Genomic DNA, 16480 nt, shown 5'->3' with positions numbered 1-16480 from the left:
ACCCCATATTGACAATGTAAAAGAAGTTTGTTTTAAATCTTTGCAAATTTATTACAAATAAAAACCTAAAAATATCCCATGTACATAAGTATTCACAGCGGTTCAATACTTTGAAGCACCTTTTGGCACCAATTATAGCCTCACATCTATTTTTGGGCAGTTTCTCCCATTCTTCTTTGCAGGACCTCTCAAGCTTCATCAGGTTAGATGGGGAGCGTCGGTGCACAGCCATTTTCAGATTTCTCCAAAGATGTTCAATCGGGTTCAAGTCTGGGCTCTGGCTGGGCCACTCAAGGACATTCAGAGTTTTCCCATAGCCACTCCTTTGTTATCTTGGCTGTGTGCTTAGGGTTGTTGTCCTGTTGGAAAATTAACCCAGTCTGAGGTCCAAAGCACTCTGGAGCAGGTTTTCATCAAGGATGTCTGTACATTGCTGCATTCATCTTTCCCTCAATCCTGAATCTTCCAGTTCCTGCTGCTGAAAAACATCCGCATGATGCTGCCACCGCCATGCTTCATTGTAGGGATGGTATTGGCCAGGTGATGACCGGTGCCTGTGTTCCTCCAGACATGACACGATGGCGGCCACTGTGCTCATTGGGACCATCAATGCTGCATATGTCTTTCTGTAGCCTTCCCCAGGTCTGTGCCTCGATACAATCCTGTCTCGTAGGTCTACAGACAATTCCTTGAACTTCATGGCTTAGTTTGTGCACTGACATGCACTGTTAATTGTGGAACCTTATATAGACAGGTTTGCCTTTCCAAATCATGTCCCATCATTACCACAGGTGTCCTCCAATCAAGTTTTAGAAACCTCTGAAGTGATGAACAATAGAAACAGGATGCACCTGAGCTCAATTTTGAGTGCCATGGTGAAGGCTGTGAATACTTTTGTACATGTGATTAATTTTTTTAAATTGGCAAAGATTTTTAAACAAACTTCTTTGATGTTGTCCTTTTATGGGCTATTGTTTGTAGAATTTTGAGGGAAAATAATACATTTAATCTATTTTGGAATAAGGCTGTAACATGACAAAAGCGCTGTGAATACTTTCGGGATGCCACTGTAAGTGTATTTTATTGCAGAAGATACATTGTCGGTCTCTTCTACAACAAAGAAACTGCCTGATCGCAATATTTTTTTTTTTTTTAACTTTAGTTCTTTTTAAAAGCCATCGTTGAGAGGTGGGTTTTTTCTTTATTTTTTTAATTTTTTTTTTCTTTAATCATTTGTGTCATCTTGTCAAGGATGATTTGTTTACCCAAACCCAGCATGTACGCTATATTGTATTCTGACTTTAATTATTATTTTCTGTTTAACAGCTGGATTCAAAAATCCTCTGGCACCTAGTGAGGCATTGGCTTGGCACCAGCCTGCAGACTCTGAAAATTAAGGGACTTCTGTTATCCATCAAGAAACAAGAGTTCCTAACTCCTGCCATCCTTCAAGTTTTGGATAAGCGTTACCCCAGCCTGGAAAACCTCCACCTGGAGGAGACAAACCTCCGTTCTCTGAGCTATGACTGTCTGCCCTCCACCTTGAAAACACTTGAGCTGTCCCATTGCGAGATCCCAATGACCTGGTTCAAATCATCACCCAACAAAAGCAAAACTCTGCCAAAACTGGACACACTTATTCTGAACAACGTTTCCTCTTTTTCAAGCCATCATTTGGAAGCCATATGCAGTCAGTCAGTCCTAAAGACCCTTTACCTTGCTGGCACCTACAGAGTCACTGACATTGGTATTCAGAAAGCAGTTCCCTATCTTAAAGGACTCGAACACTTAAAACTGAATGCTTGCAAAGTAACAGATATTACATTGCACTTGATAGGGTGTCATTTGAAGAACTTACGGACTTTGACGCTCACAAATTTCTGCTCTCTATCAGATGCTGGTTTGGCTTGCCTGTCCAGTATTAAGACTCTGGAGAAGCTGTGGTTGGAGTATTGCCTCCGGTTCACCTCGAAATGCATCATAGCGGTGTGTGTAAACTTACCAGCCTTAAACTACCTTAACCTCAATGGAATCCTTTTTGAGGGCCAAGGTATTGAGGAGATTCGGAAAAGCCTCCCACATTGCACAGTCACTAACTCCTTTCCAGCTGTGGGCTCCGTCCCAAAGGATTAGAGAAGGAGGCTCAGTAATGGAAGATGGCACTATCTGTACTGCTTTTAAGCCCAGTACACCCTTTTATTACAAGCTTGTACCTTGAATTATGTCAGGTCGATGCTTTATAGGCACTTTCTTTTTTTTCCTTTTTTTTTTATCTAATTATTATTGCTTGATGTATAATATGTGTGTTTGTGTGTGTGTATATATAAATATATATACATGCATATGTTGTGCTTGATGCCACTTAGGGCCGGTTCACACTGCGGGCGATGCGAGGCGACACCGACTTGCCTCGCTGCGACCTGCCGCGACCTCAGCGGCGATTTGCAAATGACTTCTGTATAGAAGTCAATGCAAGTCGCCCCGAGGTCGCCCAGAAGTAGTACAGGAACCTTTTTTCTGAGTCGGAGCGACTCGAGTCGCTCCTCTCAGAACGGTTCCATTGTACAGAACGGGGGCGACTTGTCAGATTGCGGCGAGGCAAGTCGTGTCGCCTCGCATCGCCCGCAGTGTGAACCGGCCCTTATTATAATTTGAGCTGTGCAGTGTAGAATATTGATTATTTCTAATTGCATTTTATAGTGTAAATGTGTCTTATCGCTTTAAAATCCCTTAATATTTGTGGGGCAAATTTAGGCATATTAAAAAACATGCATACTCAGGCAGGTTGTACCATTATGCGATTGGAGATTTGCAAACCTATTTGCGAAATTGAAAATGGCTTAAAAGTTAAGAAAAAAAAATCAATTAAATTGCTTTAAAAACAAAGTAAATTAAAATGAACAATTCAGAACTTTAAAAACTAGACCTTTTTGTACACCTGCTTACCACCTTTCTGTCTACATTTGTAACGGCTTTAGTAGTTTATAGTTTACAACTTTAATATATTTTTGGACATATTTCAAATCTGTTTGGAGGCATGTGTTTAAAGTGGAACTTCAGACAAATTCTAAACATATACAGGATTGATACATATGTGAATGACTTTGTTCCCAAATGTTTTGGCGTTCTGTTCATCCACTCTTGTAATTTGCATACCTCCATGCCATATGATTACCTTACTAACCAGTCAGTTAACTTGTTGGCATGTAAATGATGTATTTAGATGTGTATATGAAAGCAGCTTTATTTGCAACAGGAAATTTTAGTTCCATAAGTGGAAGTTTGACCTTGTTTTAAACCATTGTTCGTTTTAGTTTGAGGAGGTTAAAGGAGAGTGCTGACATTAATCACTTTAAACCAGCTTCTAACAGATGTCATAACTACATGAAGTTTGTTGAAAGCATGCTGAAGCATGATGGTTGTTTTGCTTAAAGTGATGATCAACGTTCCCATTAAGATCTAGGTTTACCTACCTGCACGCTAAAACTGATGTTTTCTTTAGTCTGTCTCCAGAATAATAAATTTCTATGACAAGATTCCAATAAGATTATATGATCATTTATTATACATTAGGTATGTTACCGATAAAATCTTTCTATGTATAAACCTCTAAAAGCCCTGAGATCGCTGCTGGGTGGATGTGATGGCAGTCGCCCCAGTGGACTTAAAGTGTTACTAAACCCAGGACCTTGCATTCACTATATCTGGACTCCCACATTACACAGGACATGGAAATGCAATTATTTTATTAAATATAAACTGCTAAATACTTTTTCTCATCAGCAGTATATAGCAGTCTTGTGACTTCTATCAGTGTCCAGTCAAGCACTGGTTAAAGCTTGTAGGAGGAGTTTTCTGACTGTCCTATGAGACTGCAAAACCCCTTGCTCTGTCTGGACAGTGCTGATTGGCTCTGTGTTGATCACCTGCACCCTCCCAAGAAAAAAAAAAAACATCTCTAGTAATACACACCAAACTGAGCATGTGCAGCCTGACTCCATAGACTCTGTTATCATGAAATTATCAGTGGAAGGAGGGGAGATCAGAGAAGCCAGGATCAAATGGTCTTTTTACACAATGCGGAGGATTAACCTCTTAGGTTCCACAGTGCATATAGCAAGCATGCTTTACTGCATATATAGACTGATTTTACTGTTGTGAGTTTAGTAACACTTTTAAGTGACATTCTAAGGCCCCTTTCATACTATCAGACTGATCAGGCCCACTTATCAGTTTTTCAGGCGGACCCGATCAAACCCTCCAGTCTCCTCTATGGAACTGCAGGTGTAAACAGACATTTGTCTGTTTTACATCCACCGAGATCCAATCCTATCCGCCAAAAAGACAGTTGGGGATCCGTTCCCCATCCATTTGGCAGATCAAATGGCAGTTGAGTGTAAATGGACAGGCAGTAGATTTACATCTGACCACCCATAGAGAAGAGCAGGCTGTGTCTGTGTCCAGTATGCATAAACATAGCAAACACAGACCTATCGCTTGCCTGCTTAGTGAGGTTCAGCAGACCAATTCCCTGCTAAGCAGACAGACTACAAAGGAGCACACCCCATGTGGAAGAGGCCTAAAGCAAGTATTGCCAACTTTATAAACTAGAAAGTGTACCGTCCTTTAGAGAGGCTGGACTGTGGCCAGTGGGAGTAGAAACTGACCCAGTGTCACTGGGAGTAAACAATGTCTGTGGCTTGGTAGTCACTGGGGTAAAAACGGTTACATTAATGCTTTGGTCAGTAGGATGAGGAATAGTGCCCCGTAGTTTGTCAGTGGGAGAATAGTGCCCTGTTGGTGGGAGTAATAGTGCCCTATCATTGTGTCTCAGTGGGAGGTGTAGTGCCTGTTACTAGTGGGAGTGCCCCAAGGGCCAGATAAAGTCAAGCATAGGGCCTCATCTGTCCCACGGGCTGCGGGATAATCTAAGGTATTGCCTATTGCTCCTTCCCTGGCAACTAAAATAAAGGTTATGTAGAAAAGGGAGAGGCGGTTGGAGCTGGGTCAGCACAGACATTAATTGGACACTCCCAGAAGAGGAAAAGAGTATAATGTGCAAGGAAGGAGTAAGTTGTGCTGGAGAACTGACTGTACCTGCAGAAGAAGTAAAATATTCCAGCAAGTTCAAAGGCATGTTGCATGTTAAAGTGAAATTGCAGTTTACACTTAACTAACCTTAAAACCGTCCCCTCCCACCTCCTACACATCTACCAAGACTGATCTTCGCGATCTGATATGCTCCAATTTCTCCTATTGTGAGTGCAATTATCATGCCTTTTTAGCCTTTGGTTGGTGGTATAGAGTGTGCATAAGATTTTTTGCTGCTGAAGCCTACTTTACATTTACGTTACAATGCAAAGTATCACTGCACTGGATGGGCGGTCTGGGTAGAGCAGCCTTTCTTAATCTTTTTAGCCTAGAGTAACCCTTAAAATAATCTTCATGTCTCGGGTAACCTTTTGCTAAAATCAAATCATTGGTGGTCAGTGGGAGGAATGTCCACTTACAGTGTTCGCCAGAATGTCACCCTTATGGACAGCTAATAAGATTATTGGTGGCTCTGGCCTTGTAGCTATGCGGGCATGGACGTTCAATCCGCTACAGTTCAAGAAACCCTTAGCAAAATCTAAAACTGAAAACCCCTAAAATTCCAGGGAACCCTGGTTGAGAAGGGCTGGTGTAGAGTGAAATGCTTTGTGGCTGAAACCCACTCTCCATTTACATTACTGTGTTCTCCTTGAGAGGAAATGGCAAGGTCTCTGAACACACACAGTCAGTTTAGTGGTGCTGGGCAGGAAACCTGTGTGGTGTGCACTATGTGATCCTTTGTGGCTGAGGTCCACTCTTCATTTCCGCTAACATGCTCTCCAGAAAAGTAGTAGCAAGGCTTTTGAATTACACAGCGTCACTTTGGTAGCACCAGTTGGTCAGCTAATGCTGTAAAAGATGCATCTGTAAAACCCATAGGTGACCCAATTTTGGTGGAGAAAATAACTGCTGTGTTAGAAATCTGTTAATGTAGGTGCTACTGGTTCATATCAGACCGTAAAAGTGGATTTAAACCTCACATAAAATACAAAACAAAGCATAACTCTCTATAGTCTCAATTAATAGCACTAAGTGTCGTGTCTCTCTGCTGCTTTGTTCCTCTATCATCAGCATGAATCGCTTGTGACAAGTTTTTCTGACGCCTATAGAAAAAATGGTGACAAAGGAGAGATCTCCAGCTGATTGACAGCTCTGTTCCTATGTGCTGGGTGAATGGGTTTGTGTCTTTTCCTTCCAATCAGTTCTCCGAGCTCTTCACTGAGCCCTGCAGAGTGTAACTTCAGCTCTCCACCCCCTTTTTTTTTTCTGAACTCTTGGAAATAAGTTTTATAATTCTGCACTTGAAACAGATGTTGACAAAAGAAGACAGCAGATAAACTGATACGCCTTATGTTTAAGTTAAAGCTCTGTTTTCTGTCACTTTTACATCTGCAGATTTCATATTATACTATCTCACTTAGGATCAATGCAGTTAGTCCTTCCTCAGCCGGAAATTAGATATGAAATTATAATGGTTGCTTACCACTTGACAGCAAAAGTTCTTTAAATGTTGCAGTATGAAATACTGAATATTAAATTACAATAAAACGCCCACTAAAATGTTTCTCAAATTTGTCTTGTCTGTCAATGGAAAAAGAAACATTCAAAAATCTCCTGGCATCACCAAAAGTTGTCCTCATGCTGTCAAATGCTTAAAAAAATACTGGATTTCCACTTTAAATTATGGTACATTTAACATATCTAAATGTCAAGTCTTTTTATTTATGTAATGAAGATTTTGTTTTAGACACCTTTTTGGTGTTTTCTACAGCAAATTTGATCCCTAAAATTGTCCTCTCTGAGCCATTCCCAAATTTTGCAAATGTTTTTGATTGAGAACATTGATCGAAAATATATGTAAAACGTGAGGTTATGATACAGTGGGGAAAATAATTATTTGATCCCCTGCAGATGTTGTAAGTTTGCCTACTTACAAAGAAATGAACGGTCTATGATTTTTATCATAGGTGTATTTTAAATGATAGAGACAGATTATCAACCAAAAATCCAGAAAAAAACACAATACAAATGTTATAAATTGAGTTGCAGTTCAGTAAGTAAAATTTAAGTATTTGATTCCCAAGCAAAACACATGACTTGGTACTTGGTGGATGAACCCCTGTTGGCAAGCACAGAGGCAAGACATTTCTTGTAGTTGGCTACCAGGCTTGCACACATCTCAGGAGGGATTTTGGTGCACTCTTCTTTACAGATCTTCTCTAAATCCTTAAGGTTCCTTGGCTGTTGCATGGCAACTTGAAGTTTCAGCTCCCTCCAAAAATTTGTGATAGGATTGAGGTCTGGAGATTGGCTACCTTTAATGTGCTTCTTCAGCCACTCCTTTGCCTTGATGGTATGTTTTGCGTCATTGCCATGCTGGAAGACCCATCTTCAGTGTTCTGGCTGAGGGAAAGAAGGTTCTCATCCAAGATTTTACAATACATGGCCCTGTCTATTGGCCCCTCAATGTGGCAAAGTCGGCCTGTACCTTTTTATATATATATATATCTCTAATTTCTTTTCTTCGGTCATATAATAATGTAGGATTATGGCCTCCCATTGAAATCTGGGCTGCAGCTCTTAAAGTGGAGCTCCATACAAAAGGGGAAGCCCTGCTTGTTTGCTTCCCCCCTCCCCTCCGCTGCCACATTTGGCCCCTTTTCATGGGTACCTATTTTTGACCGGTACCCATCCCCAGTTCTGGGAGGACTCGCTGTGGGGAGATTCAAAGTGCAGCGTGCTTCGCACATGCGTAGTAGGGAGCTGGCCGTGAAACCGCGAGGCTTCACTGCCAGTTTCCCTTACAAAGAATGGTGGAGGTAGGACCCAAGAGCCGATTGAAATATCAGCTGTGGTGCCGACATTGCAGGATCCCTGGACAGGTAAGTCTCCTAATATTAAAAGTCAGCAGCTACAGCAATGGTAGCCCCTGATTTATTTTTTTTGGTGGGGGGGGGGGGGCTGGAGCTCCTATTTAATTATAGGCGCACCTGCGCTTTCAGCTTTCTCTTAGTCTATCTGCAAAGTCCCACAAATACCAGTTGCTCCTGCTAGTGAAGTGCACCTAATGCAGCTTCCTGTGATGGAGTGGCAACAATGCTGCAGTGCTCCTGAAATCAGAGCAGTGTTGTCACTCATGTAGGCTGTGCCTGCTTGTACTACAGTGGGATGAAAAAGTTGTAAACATTAACTCTACCTTGTCAATCGGCACCTAACTATACCCTGTCCTGCCCACTGCTTTTTGGATTGGCAGCACTGCCTCTGTTGCTAAGACCCTCCCACTGTAAGCTGCAGTGCCTGAGATGGGGAGTAAGTGAGGCACAAATGAAGGCAGATCTAACTTGGTCAAGGAATGAGATTTTTTTATTTATTTTTTGTTTGTTTGCTTGTGCATTGTATAGTAACTAGATTTGGTACTTGTTTAGACTGTCAGACAGCATTCATTAGTTGTAGTTTAAATGATGAAATTAATTTTAGACTATTGCTAGTATAACTGCCTGAAAGCTGTGTTTACATTATCTTTCCACGAATTATGCACAACAGAGTAAAGTATATCTAAACCCAAAAAATGAAAAAAGTAATATATTACAGCTCACCAGTCCTTATGTAACAGCTGCATTTTTATTTATTTTTTTAAGGCTTTTTTTTCTTTATTTTTACTTGCCGATTCTTCCAATAACTTGGTTCCTGTCCATGAGTGATAATGCTTACCGGCATTATCAGGACAACCGAAACCTCCCCATCTCCTCTTACCTATAATAGAGGGGGTTTCTCTAGTCTTCTGAGATGAGTGGGAATAATGTAACTGACTGGAATGCAGCCCAGACAGTTATAAGATGAGAAGCCAGTCATGCAAATTTTAGGCAAATTACATAAGAAAAACACCAATCTTGGAACAGAATAAATATGTTGGCAGATAAAATATGTACATATTAATGTGTTTCAAAACTTTATTTAATCGTTCCACTTTTTCTTTTTACGTTTTATTAAAATGATAAAAATGTCACAACCTCTGCTTAGCTTTAGGCTTATGGCTGCATAATTGATTAGGTCAGGGGTAGAGCTTTAACTTCAGCACTCCAGCTAAATATGGAGTCATGTCTGAGGCTTGTCAGTCTTGCGTTACTCATGGGACATGTAGTTCCACAACATCTGGAGGGCCGAAATTGCCTAAATCTGGATTAGGCAGGCACGTACTTGTATATTTTACTTGTATATTGTGGAGAAACTAGTATGGAAATCATGAGGGACCATGTCTGTCAACAAAAAAAAATTCCAGATGACATTTCTTCATAACAGTGGCCCTTGTCTCCACCTCCCCTCCATTCTCGTTCTGTAGCCTTCTTCAGGATATTCAGCTTTTGAAACTTCTGGGAATGTCAGGTGCCTTCATCCCTTTCTGTGGTTTCATCCTCTGACCCCCACATGACTCTGAAACATAGGGGGTCATCAAAAGATAGAGGCACAGCACGTGGTGGTGACATGGGCACCTGACACTCCCAACAAAGGCTAGAGCACTGTAATAAGGGAGAGTAGGAGACCCAGGCTGATAGGGAGGTGAGTATAATCTGTTTTCTACTGAGGGGATCTTTGTGCTGGAATTTTTTTTTTTTTTTTTTTTTAATAGCGGTCAAGGTTTGCTTTAGGGTTAATGTACATGGCTGGACTCGCTCATATTGCATAAAAACTGCATTTGTGTAAGGGAGGCACAGGTGAACAGTGCATCAATGACAGGCGGTGCCTGGACAATGTTCTGACCAGTATTTACAGAATTCCTGCATTCAGGGCATACGTCCCTGAAATCATACACCCTAAACATGAGTACCACTTGGAACAGCATCCAGCAATGTACATCTGCTGCATACTTCAACCTGTCATTGTTTTTGACAGCTTGCAGTAGGTTGTATACTGTGCCTCCTGGGTGCCCAAAAATGCCTGTTTATCACTCCGTATGAGCTAATCCACCCGTAAAGTTAAGAGCGCCACAGTGGACTCAGTCCACGCTGGTTTAGAAGCTGAAATTTCCTATGTAAGATATACACAACTGTGTACAAAAATAATTTGCTTATGATTCCATCAGTAGTATGAATATATTTTTATATTTGGATATATTTTGTGTTAATATTTTTCCATTTTCTGCCTACATGAATACTGCACAGTGCCCTTTTTTTTATGTAATATTTTATTTAATATTTTTTTTTTTTATCTCCGTAAAGCAGAAGTTTTATTTTTCTTTACCAATGTCAAGTGTATAGTCTCTACATATTATTCTGTTATTACTTAAGTTTATCTTGTAAACAGCATCACTGCCGAGTTTGTAAAATCCATTATGCACCTTCCTAGGAAACTGTACTAATCACGCACACACCTGAGTGTAGCCATTCATTGTCTCAGGTTTTTATGATCTATTCATGGCCCTCAGACAAACCATAGCGTGCAAGTGATGGGTATGGTTGAAGTAGTATAATCTTGTAATTGCTAAATCATTTAAGTTGTTAATTTCTATGTAAAAGTTTGTTTTTGCGCTTTTTTCCCTCGAAGCAGAAAAATGCAGTTTGTTATAATAAATGTGGGTTTTGTATTACTTTTGGTCTTTTTTTATTTATTTTTTTGTCTTCTGGTTGATCTAAGTCCTGTTTTTTTATTTTACATTTATGTTCTACAGTAGTACTATGTAGAAGGGCATAAAAGGTGGACATATCAGTTTAGGGTGATATTGACATGCTGGGAGATTTTGCCATTGGAAAGTCAGATGTGACAAGTTCAAGAGGAACTTTACTCTCTCAATCAACATTGATTATTTTCAGAGCCGGTTCACGCTAGATGCGAATTCACAGTAAATTTGCTGCAAATCCGCACCACATCAAAAAATTGTAACCTGTTCATGCAAACTAATTGCAGAGTGTATGTTAACGACACCCAGCAATCAGTTTGCAAAAGGCAGGGTGATCTGATTCCAATGCGGACAAAGAAGAAAAGGGGTCCTGCAGGAGTTTGGTCCGAATGCAATGCAAATTCAGTCATACAGTTTGTATGGCTGAATTTGCATCGCACAGACATTGCATGTGATCCACACAGCAATGTGTTGCAAATCACATGTGATGTCTGGCATTGCACTAGTGTGAACCAGCCCTAATCCTTACACTGCTAGCATTAGTAAATGGATTATATTATATTTACTTGTTTTAAACTTTAACATTTCTTTAGTTCCTGGTTACCATAAGGGAGTGTGACCACTCTGGTGTAGTTCCAACAAGGTTTAATTACCAATAAACGTTAAAAATGAATACTAAGTATAAAAACTACACATATGTACAGGTACGGATGAGCTTGATGTTCAGGCCGAACATCGGGTGTTTGACCATTCACAGAACAGTGAGCATTATGGGGCGTTCGCAGCAAATTTGAGTGCTGCGGAATGCCCCATAATGCACTGCGAGGTCAGTGTATTGCTGTATGATTGGCCAACGCATGCACCTGACCTGCATGCTTTGGCCAATCGCAGCGCCTTCTTCTAAGAGAGCCATAATTGGCGGGTGCCTTTGGCCAATCATGGCCCAGGGGGACTAAGTACACGTCCCACACTATATAAGGCAGCTTACACGGCGGCCCTGTGTAGTGTTGTTGGTGTGGACAGCGATAGCTTAAGTTACATTAAGCAGGCGGGTTATTCAGTTAGCGGCAGTGTATTTGAGATTGACATTGAGAATATATAATATATATATACTCAATCTATATATATCTCAATTAATCTGTGTGTGTGTGTGTGTGTGTGTGTGTGTGTGTGTGTGTGTATATTGCACATGCAATAATAATAATGATACATACATATCGATTTTATTTTTTCTGTGTCCAGTGTAGCCTATATCTACGGTGCATTCTGTTGTGTACTGTTTCTAATACACTTCAGGCAGTGTACACGGTATCTAACAGTGTCTACTATGCTTCTGGTGGTGTACACAGTATAAAATACAGTGCAGGCGGTGTACATAGTATCTAATACAGTGTGTACAGTAGACATGTACACACTGAAATATTTTGTTTCGGAATTTCGTTTTCATCCGAAAAATACATTTATTTAGTTACTCCCGAAATTCGTTTTTATTTATTTAGTTTTTCGTAAAAAAATTGCATTGTCCAAAAATCCAAATTAAGGTCGAATCTGTCATTGAAGGCTTATGGTGTCTGTCGAATGTTTAAAGAAGATTCGACGGAGCAGCTAAACTCGCTGTATAACGCTGCAATCGTACATTCCCGGTCAAATATTTCGACTACAAGCTATAGTAGGATTCTAATGCATGACTAGTAATTATATTTATTATTTACTAGTCATCCAACTCTTAAGTTTTTCTATAGGCTGAGCATTTGACCCCGGAAATGTACGATTGCTGCGTCGTACAGTTTCGATGCTCCTTCGAATCTTATAGCTTTCGACAGACACCATAAGCCAAAGATTTGACGTTGTATGTTTTTCGCTGCTTTGACTAATCTCCGTTGTTCATGTTGAATGAATGGTCTAAGTATCCGACGTTGTGTCAGTCTATCAGCAGTGTCAGATAGTGTAATCCATATGGCGCAACCCATTTTGAAATGGAGGACGTTCCTGGGCCATCTATGGAGGCAGCAGCAGCAACATCCCATTCCCCATCCCCACCATCATCCAAAAAGCAGTGCGGGGAGGACACCACTCCAGGGAATACCACTCAGGAGTGGAAGCGAAAGAAGTGGGAGGAGGAGATCTCCAAAAAAGTTGAACAGATGTACCATCATCGGCATGACCCGACTGCCTGGCGCAAAAAATTCTGCGACATAAAACGGTAACGTGCCTGATTATTTATTTTATTTTTTTATTTTTACATTTTAACCACTTCATCCCCGGAGGATTTGGCTGCCAAATGACTGTGCCACTTTTTGCGATTTGGCACTGCATTGCTTTAACTGACAATTGCGAGGTCGTGCGACGTGGCTCCCAAACAAAATTGACATCCTTTTTTTTTTTTTTTTCCCAAAAATACAGCTTTCTTTTGGTGGTATTTGATCACCTCTGCGGTTTTTATTTTTTGCGCCATAAACAAGGAAAACGTAATTTTTTTTTACATTTTGCTATATAAGTATCCCCAAAAAAAATATATAAAAAAAAAAGTTTTTTTCCACAGTTTAGGCCGATACGTATTCTTCTCCGTATTTTTGGTAACAAAATTTGCAATAAGCGTTTGGTTTGCGCAAAAGTTATAGCGTCTACAAAATCGGGGATAGTTTTATGGCATTTTTATTAATAATTATTTTTACTAGTAATGGCGGCTATCAGGGATTTATTTTTATTTTTATTATCGTGACTGCGACATTATGTGCCTAATCCAAAAATTCCATTTACATTGTTTCGTTCTACAGGTTCATTCTAAAATTGTTTCTTGTGTCGATGTCATTTTCAGATTACAATTGTAGTTTAATTATGGAACCCGTTTCTCTTCTCTTTTTGTTTTGCAGTTCCATAGCGTGTAAACGCAGGCAGGCGGGTTGCAGAGGGAAGCAGGTGCCTCTCCTCCCCCATGAGGCGGAGCTGTTAGCGGGTGAAGGGGAGGAGGAGATCACCCAGCTCCTTGCTCATCAAAGTTGGTGTCAGCATTGCATTGTGCATGACACTTTTTTTTTTGTCAAGCATCCGACATTTACCATGTTGTGTTTGATTTTATTTAAAGATCGTATCCAGGCCCAGCGCCACTGGAAGTGGAGGGCGGAGGAGCAGAAGTCCTCCACATCATCAACGTGCAGTAAGTACTGTAGTAGTGACACTAATACAGTGGGTCCTTTTCCATTTGTCCAGCCTTCCATTGTCGATTCCAGTGTCATTGCTTCTCGCTCAAGCAGTGACAGGTAGAGCCTCTGCGACGTTCTGTCAGGTAACGCAAGCGCTTGTGTAACTTGCCTAATCTGACAGAACGTCGCCGCTCTGAACTGAGGCGCCTGATCGGTGGTGGTGCACGTAGCACTCACCTCTGGAACCAGGACAGGTAAGTGCCTCCTTTTTTCTTTTTTTTTTGTATTGCCATGCTAATCGATAATTAAATTTATCTATATACAGTATTTATTTATAGTCATTTCTTTGAAGCTTGAACATTGAAACATTCATCATTTCTCCTTTATATTAAATAGGTGTCATCCAGTCAGAGGGGGAGACTGAGGAGGAGGAGGAGGCTGAGGCGGCAACGCCCACATGTAAGTTAGTATAATCTTGCTGGTATCTGCCGTGTTTCAATGTTTCAATGTTTTTGTACTAATGTGTGTGAGATTGTTGTACAATGCAGATTGTAATGTTGTTTTCTATATTAACCTCCCTGGCGGTATGATTATTTTCGGATTTTAGGTGCTGAAAGCGGTACCATTATTTTGTATGAAAATTTGGCGTTATATATTGTAGCCCTGTAATTCTTAGGAATAACTCACTTAAATCTGTCCAAACCAGAGTCTAGTAGACATCCCGGGTATGATAAAGTTTGAAAAATTAAATTATAATATAATAAATAACTATAATTATACCAAATAATAGTAAGAAAATGATTCAATAATGTAATCAAATCAAAAACACTGAATGCAGTGTTTGCTCAGGTGCAGAATTGTCACTGTCATTACTTTTCAGTATTTGACAGATCTCCCCACAAATCGCTGTCACTCAATTCTGCGAGTGATTCCAATTTATTATCGCTGTTTTCTAACTGGTCTAAAACCATTTTTGATGTAAAGGGACAGTTTTGGTTGCTATGGACAATCTCCAGTTTCCTGGCATAAAGAACAGTTTTTATATTATAAAACTACATGCAGGACACTGGACAGACCACTAGGGACAAAGGGAATGTGACATTATTACATACAGCAATGTAATCTGTAAGATTACTTTATACTGTATGTATACTGTGTGTTTCACTTTTTGAAATTGAAATTGGCACCGTTCTCGGTCCCCGTGCGTCACAACGCTCACAGGGAACGGAGCTCGGCTCCGTGATCGAGCGGAGCACGGCTCGCTTGTACAGTGGGGGGACATCGCTGGATCCAGGGGATAAGGTAAGTAAACTCTCCCTTGATTCAGCGATGCGGTCCCGAGTCTGGCTCGGGGTTACCGCTAATGGTACAAAATTTTCACCCTGAGCCAGAGGGGGTTAATCATAATCAACAGCTGCTGAGCATGAGGTGGAGGAGACCTGCCCTGTAGAGGCAGCTGGGGATGCACTGGAAGAAGGTGAACAGTCAGACGCCGCAGATCCAGTGAGTAAGTTCAACTTTTTTTTGTATTTTCCAGGCAAATGTAGTATTTTAAATATGAAATGCTGATGGCATACCTTGTCTAGAAATCGTTGTGCTTTATTCTGCAAGGCTTCAGTTTATCTGGAATTATTAATTATATTAGTCCCCCTCTGCAGCTGATTCCAGTCTTCCTGTTAGCGTGACCTGTGCTTGTTACTTCCTCAATGTCACGTCCCTGATCACACCACCTTCTTGCTGCAGTTCAGATTCCCAGTCTGAGTCAATCACTGTTAATCATAATCAATCATCGTGAATAACACAGCAGGCTGGAGGGGGTGTGTCAGACAAGAACCTCCAGCTATTGGCTTTCAGTCCCTGGACATGCTCAATCTCTGGCATGCCCCTAATGCATGCATTAACACTTTCCTCGTGATGACTGGTGCCTCCTCTTTGGTATCGTCTAAAGCAAAAAATTGTAAATGACCTTGTGACCTCGTAGATCTTTGTGCAGGCAAATATCTATAAAAATTGAGTCTTTAGGCTATAGTTCAGACTCCAGAGTGTATTGTGTTGCACATTGGCAAGGCTGTTTGTTTTGTTTACTGATATATTTTACAAGTATCCTGGAGTTTTTCTTCAACTGCTCATTTTTGTCTAGTGGTTTGTGTTTTAGACCTACTGATCCTTGGATCCCCAGTGGTCGGACACATTTCAATGCACCCTCAGTTATTAAGACCTGCATAGGTCTTGAAGGCTCAGGGAGAGACCACTGCAGTAGCAGAAGGGAGCAGATGAAGCACCGACTGCCGAGATATCGAAGGTTCAGTAATTGTAAATTCTCCGTTATACCTCCGATCCTAGACCAGGAGTGAGTAATAATCTACCTAGCCTAGAACAGAAGTGGGGCTTATTCAATCAGTGGCCACACAAAATTATCGACTTTAAAAAGTAGACTGCTAGATTTTATTAAACAAATTTTTATTAGGTCATCCCTAATGCAATGGCTTCTCTTTGGTGAGTGTAATGTAACTTAATATCAATAGCTGGTATAGCTGATATGTTTTTCTGCAAGTGCAACTGATCTTCCATATTTGCGACCGTCAGTCAGTCTGGATGAGGTAGATAAGTTAGTGGTGGTCACTGGTCAGCA

General features: G+C 40.7%; 1 protein-coding gene and 1 long non-coding RNA gene across 2 annotated transcripts in view; one reads left to right on the top strand and one right to left on the bottom strand.

The window, feature by feature from the left end:
- Positions 1 to 10675, top strand: part of FBXL12 (F-box and leucine rich repeat protein 12) — a 45377-nt gene extending 34702 nt beyond the window's left edge. The window contains exon 3 of the mRNA XM_077470151.1: positions 1327 to 10675. Within this exon, the coding sequence (XP_077326277.1) occupies positions 1327 to 2133 (807 nt within the window). The 3' untranslated portion in view covers positions 2134 to 10675. The remainder of the gene's footprint in view (positions 1 to 1326) is intronic.
- On the bottom strand, positions 9028 to 15640 carry LOC143961028 (uncharacterized). The gene is made up of 2 exons (XR_013270398.1): positions 15426 to 15640; positions 9028 to 9522 (listed from the first exon to the last, which is right to left on the bottom strand). It is a non-coding gene; the product is annotated as an uncharacterized LOC143961028 (long non-coding RNA).
- Positions 15641 to 16480: the final 840 nt, after the last annotated feature.

Source organism: Lithobates pipiens, unplaced genomic scaffold (genome assembly GCF_037356315.1).
Source record: "Lithobates pipiens isolate NorthernLeopardFrog02 unplaced genomic scaffold, aLitPip1_a1.2 Scaffold_8, whole genome shotgun sequence".
NCBI lineage: Eukaryota > Metazoa > Chordata > Amphibia > Anura > Ranidae > Lithobates > Lithobates pipiens.
The sequence above is the reverse complement of the archived record's forward strand: the minus strand, read 5'-3'. Positions and strand labels throughout refer to the sequence as shown.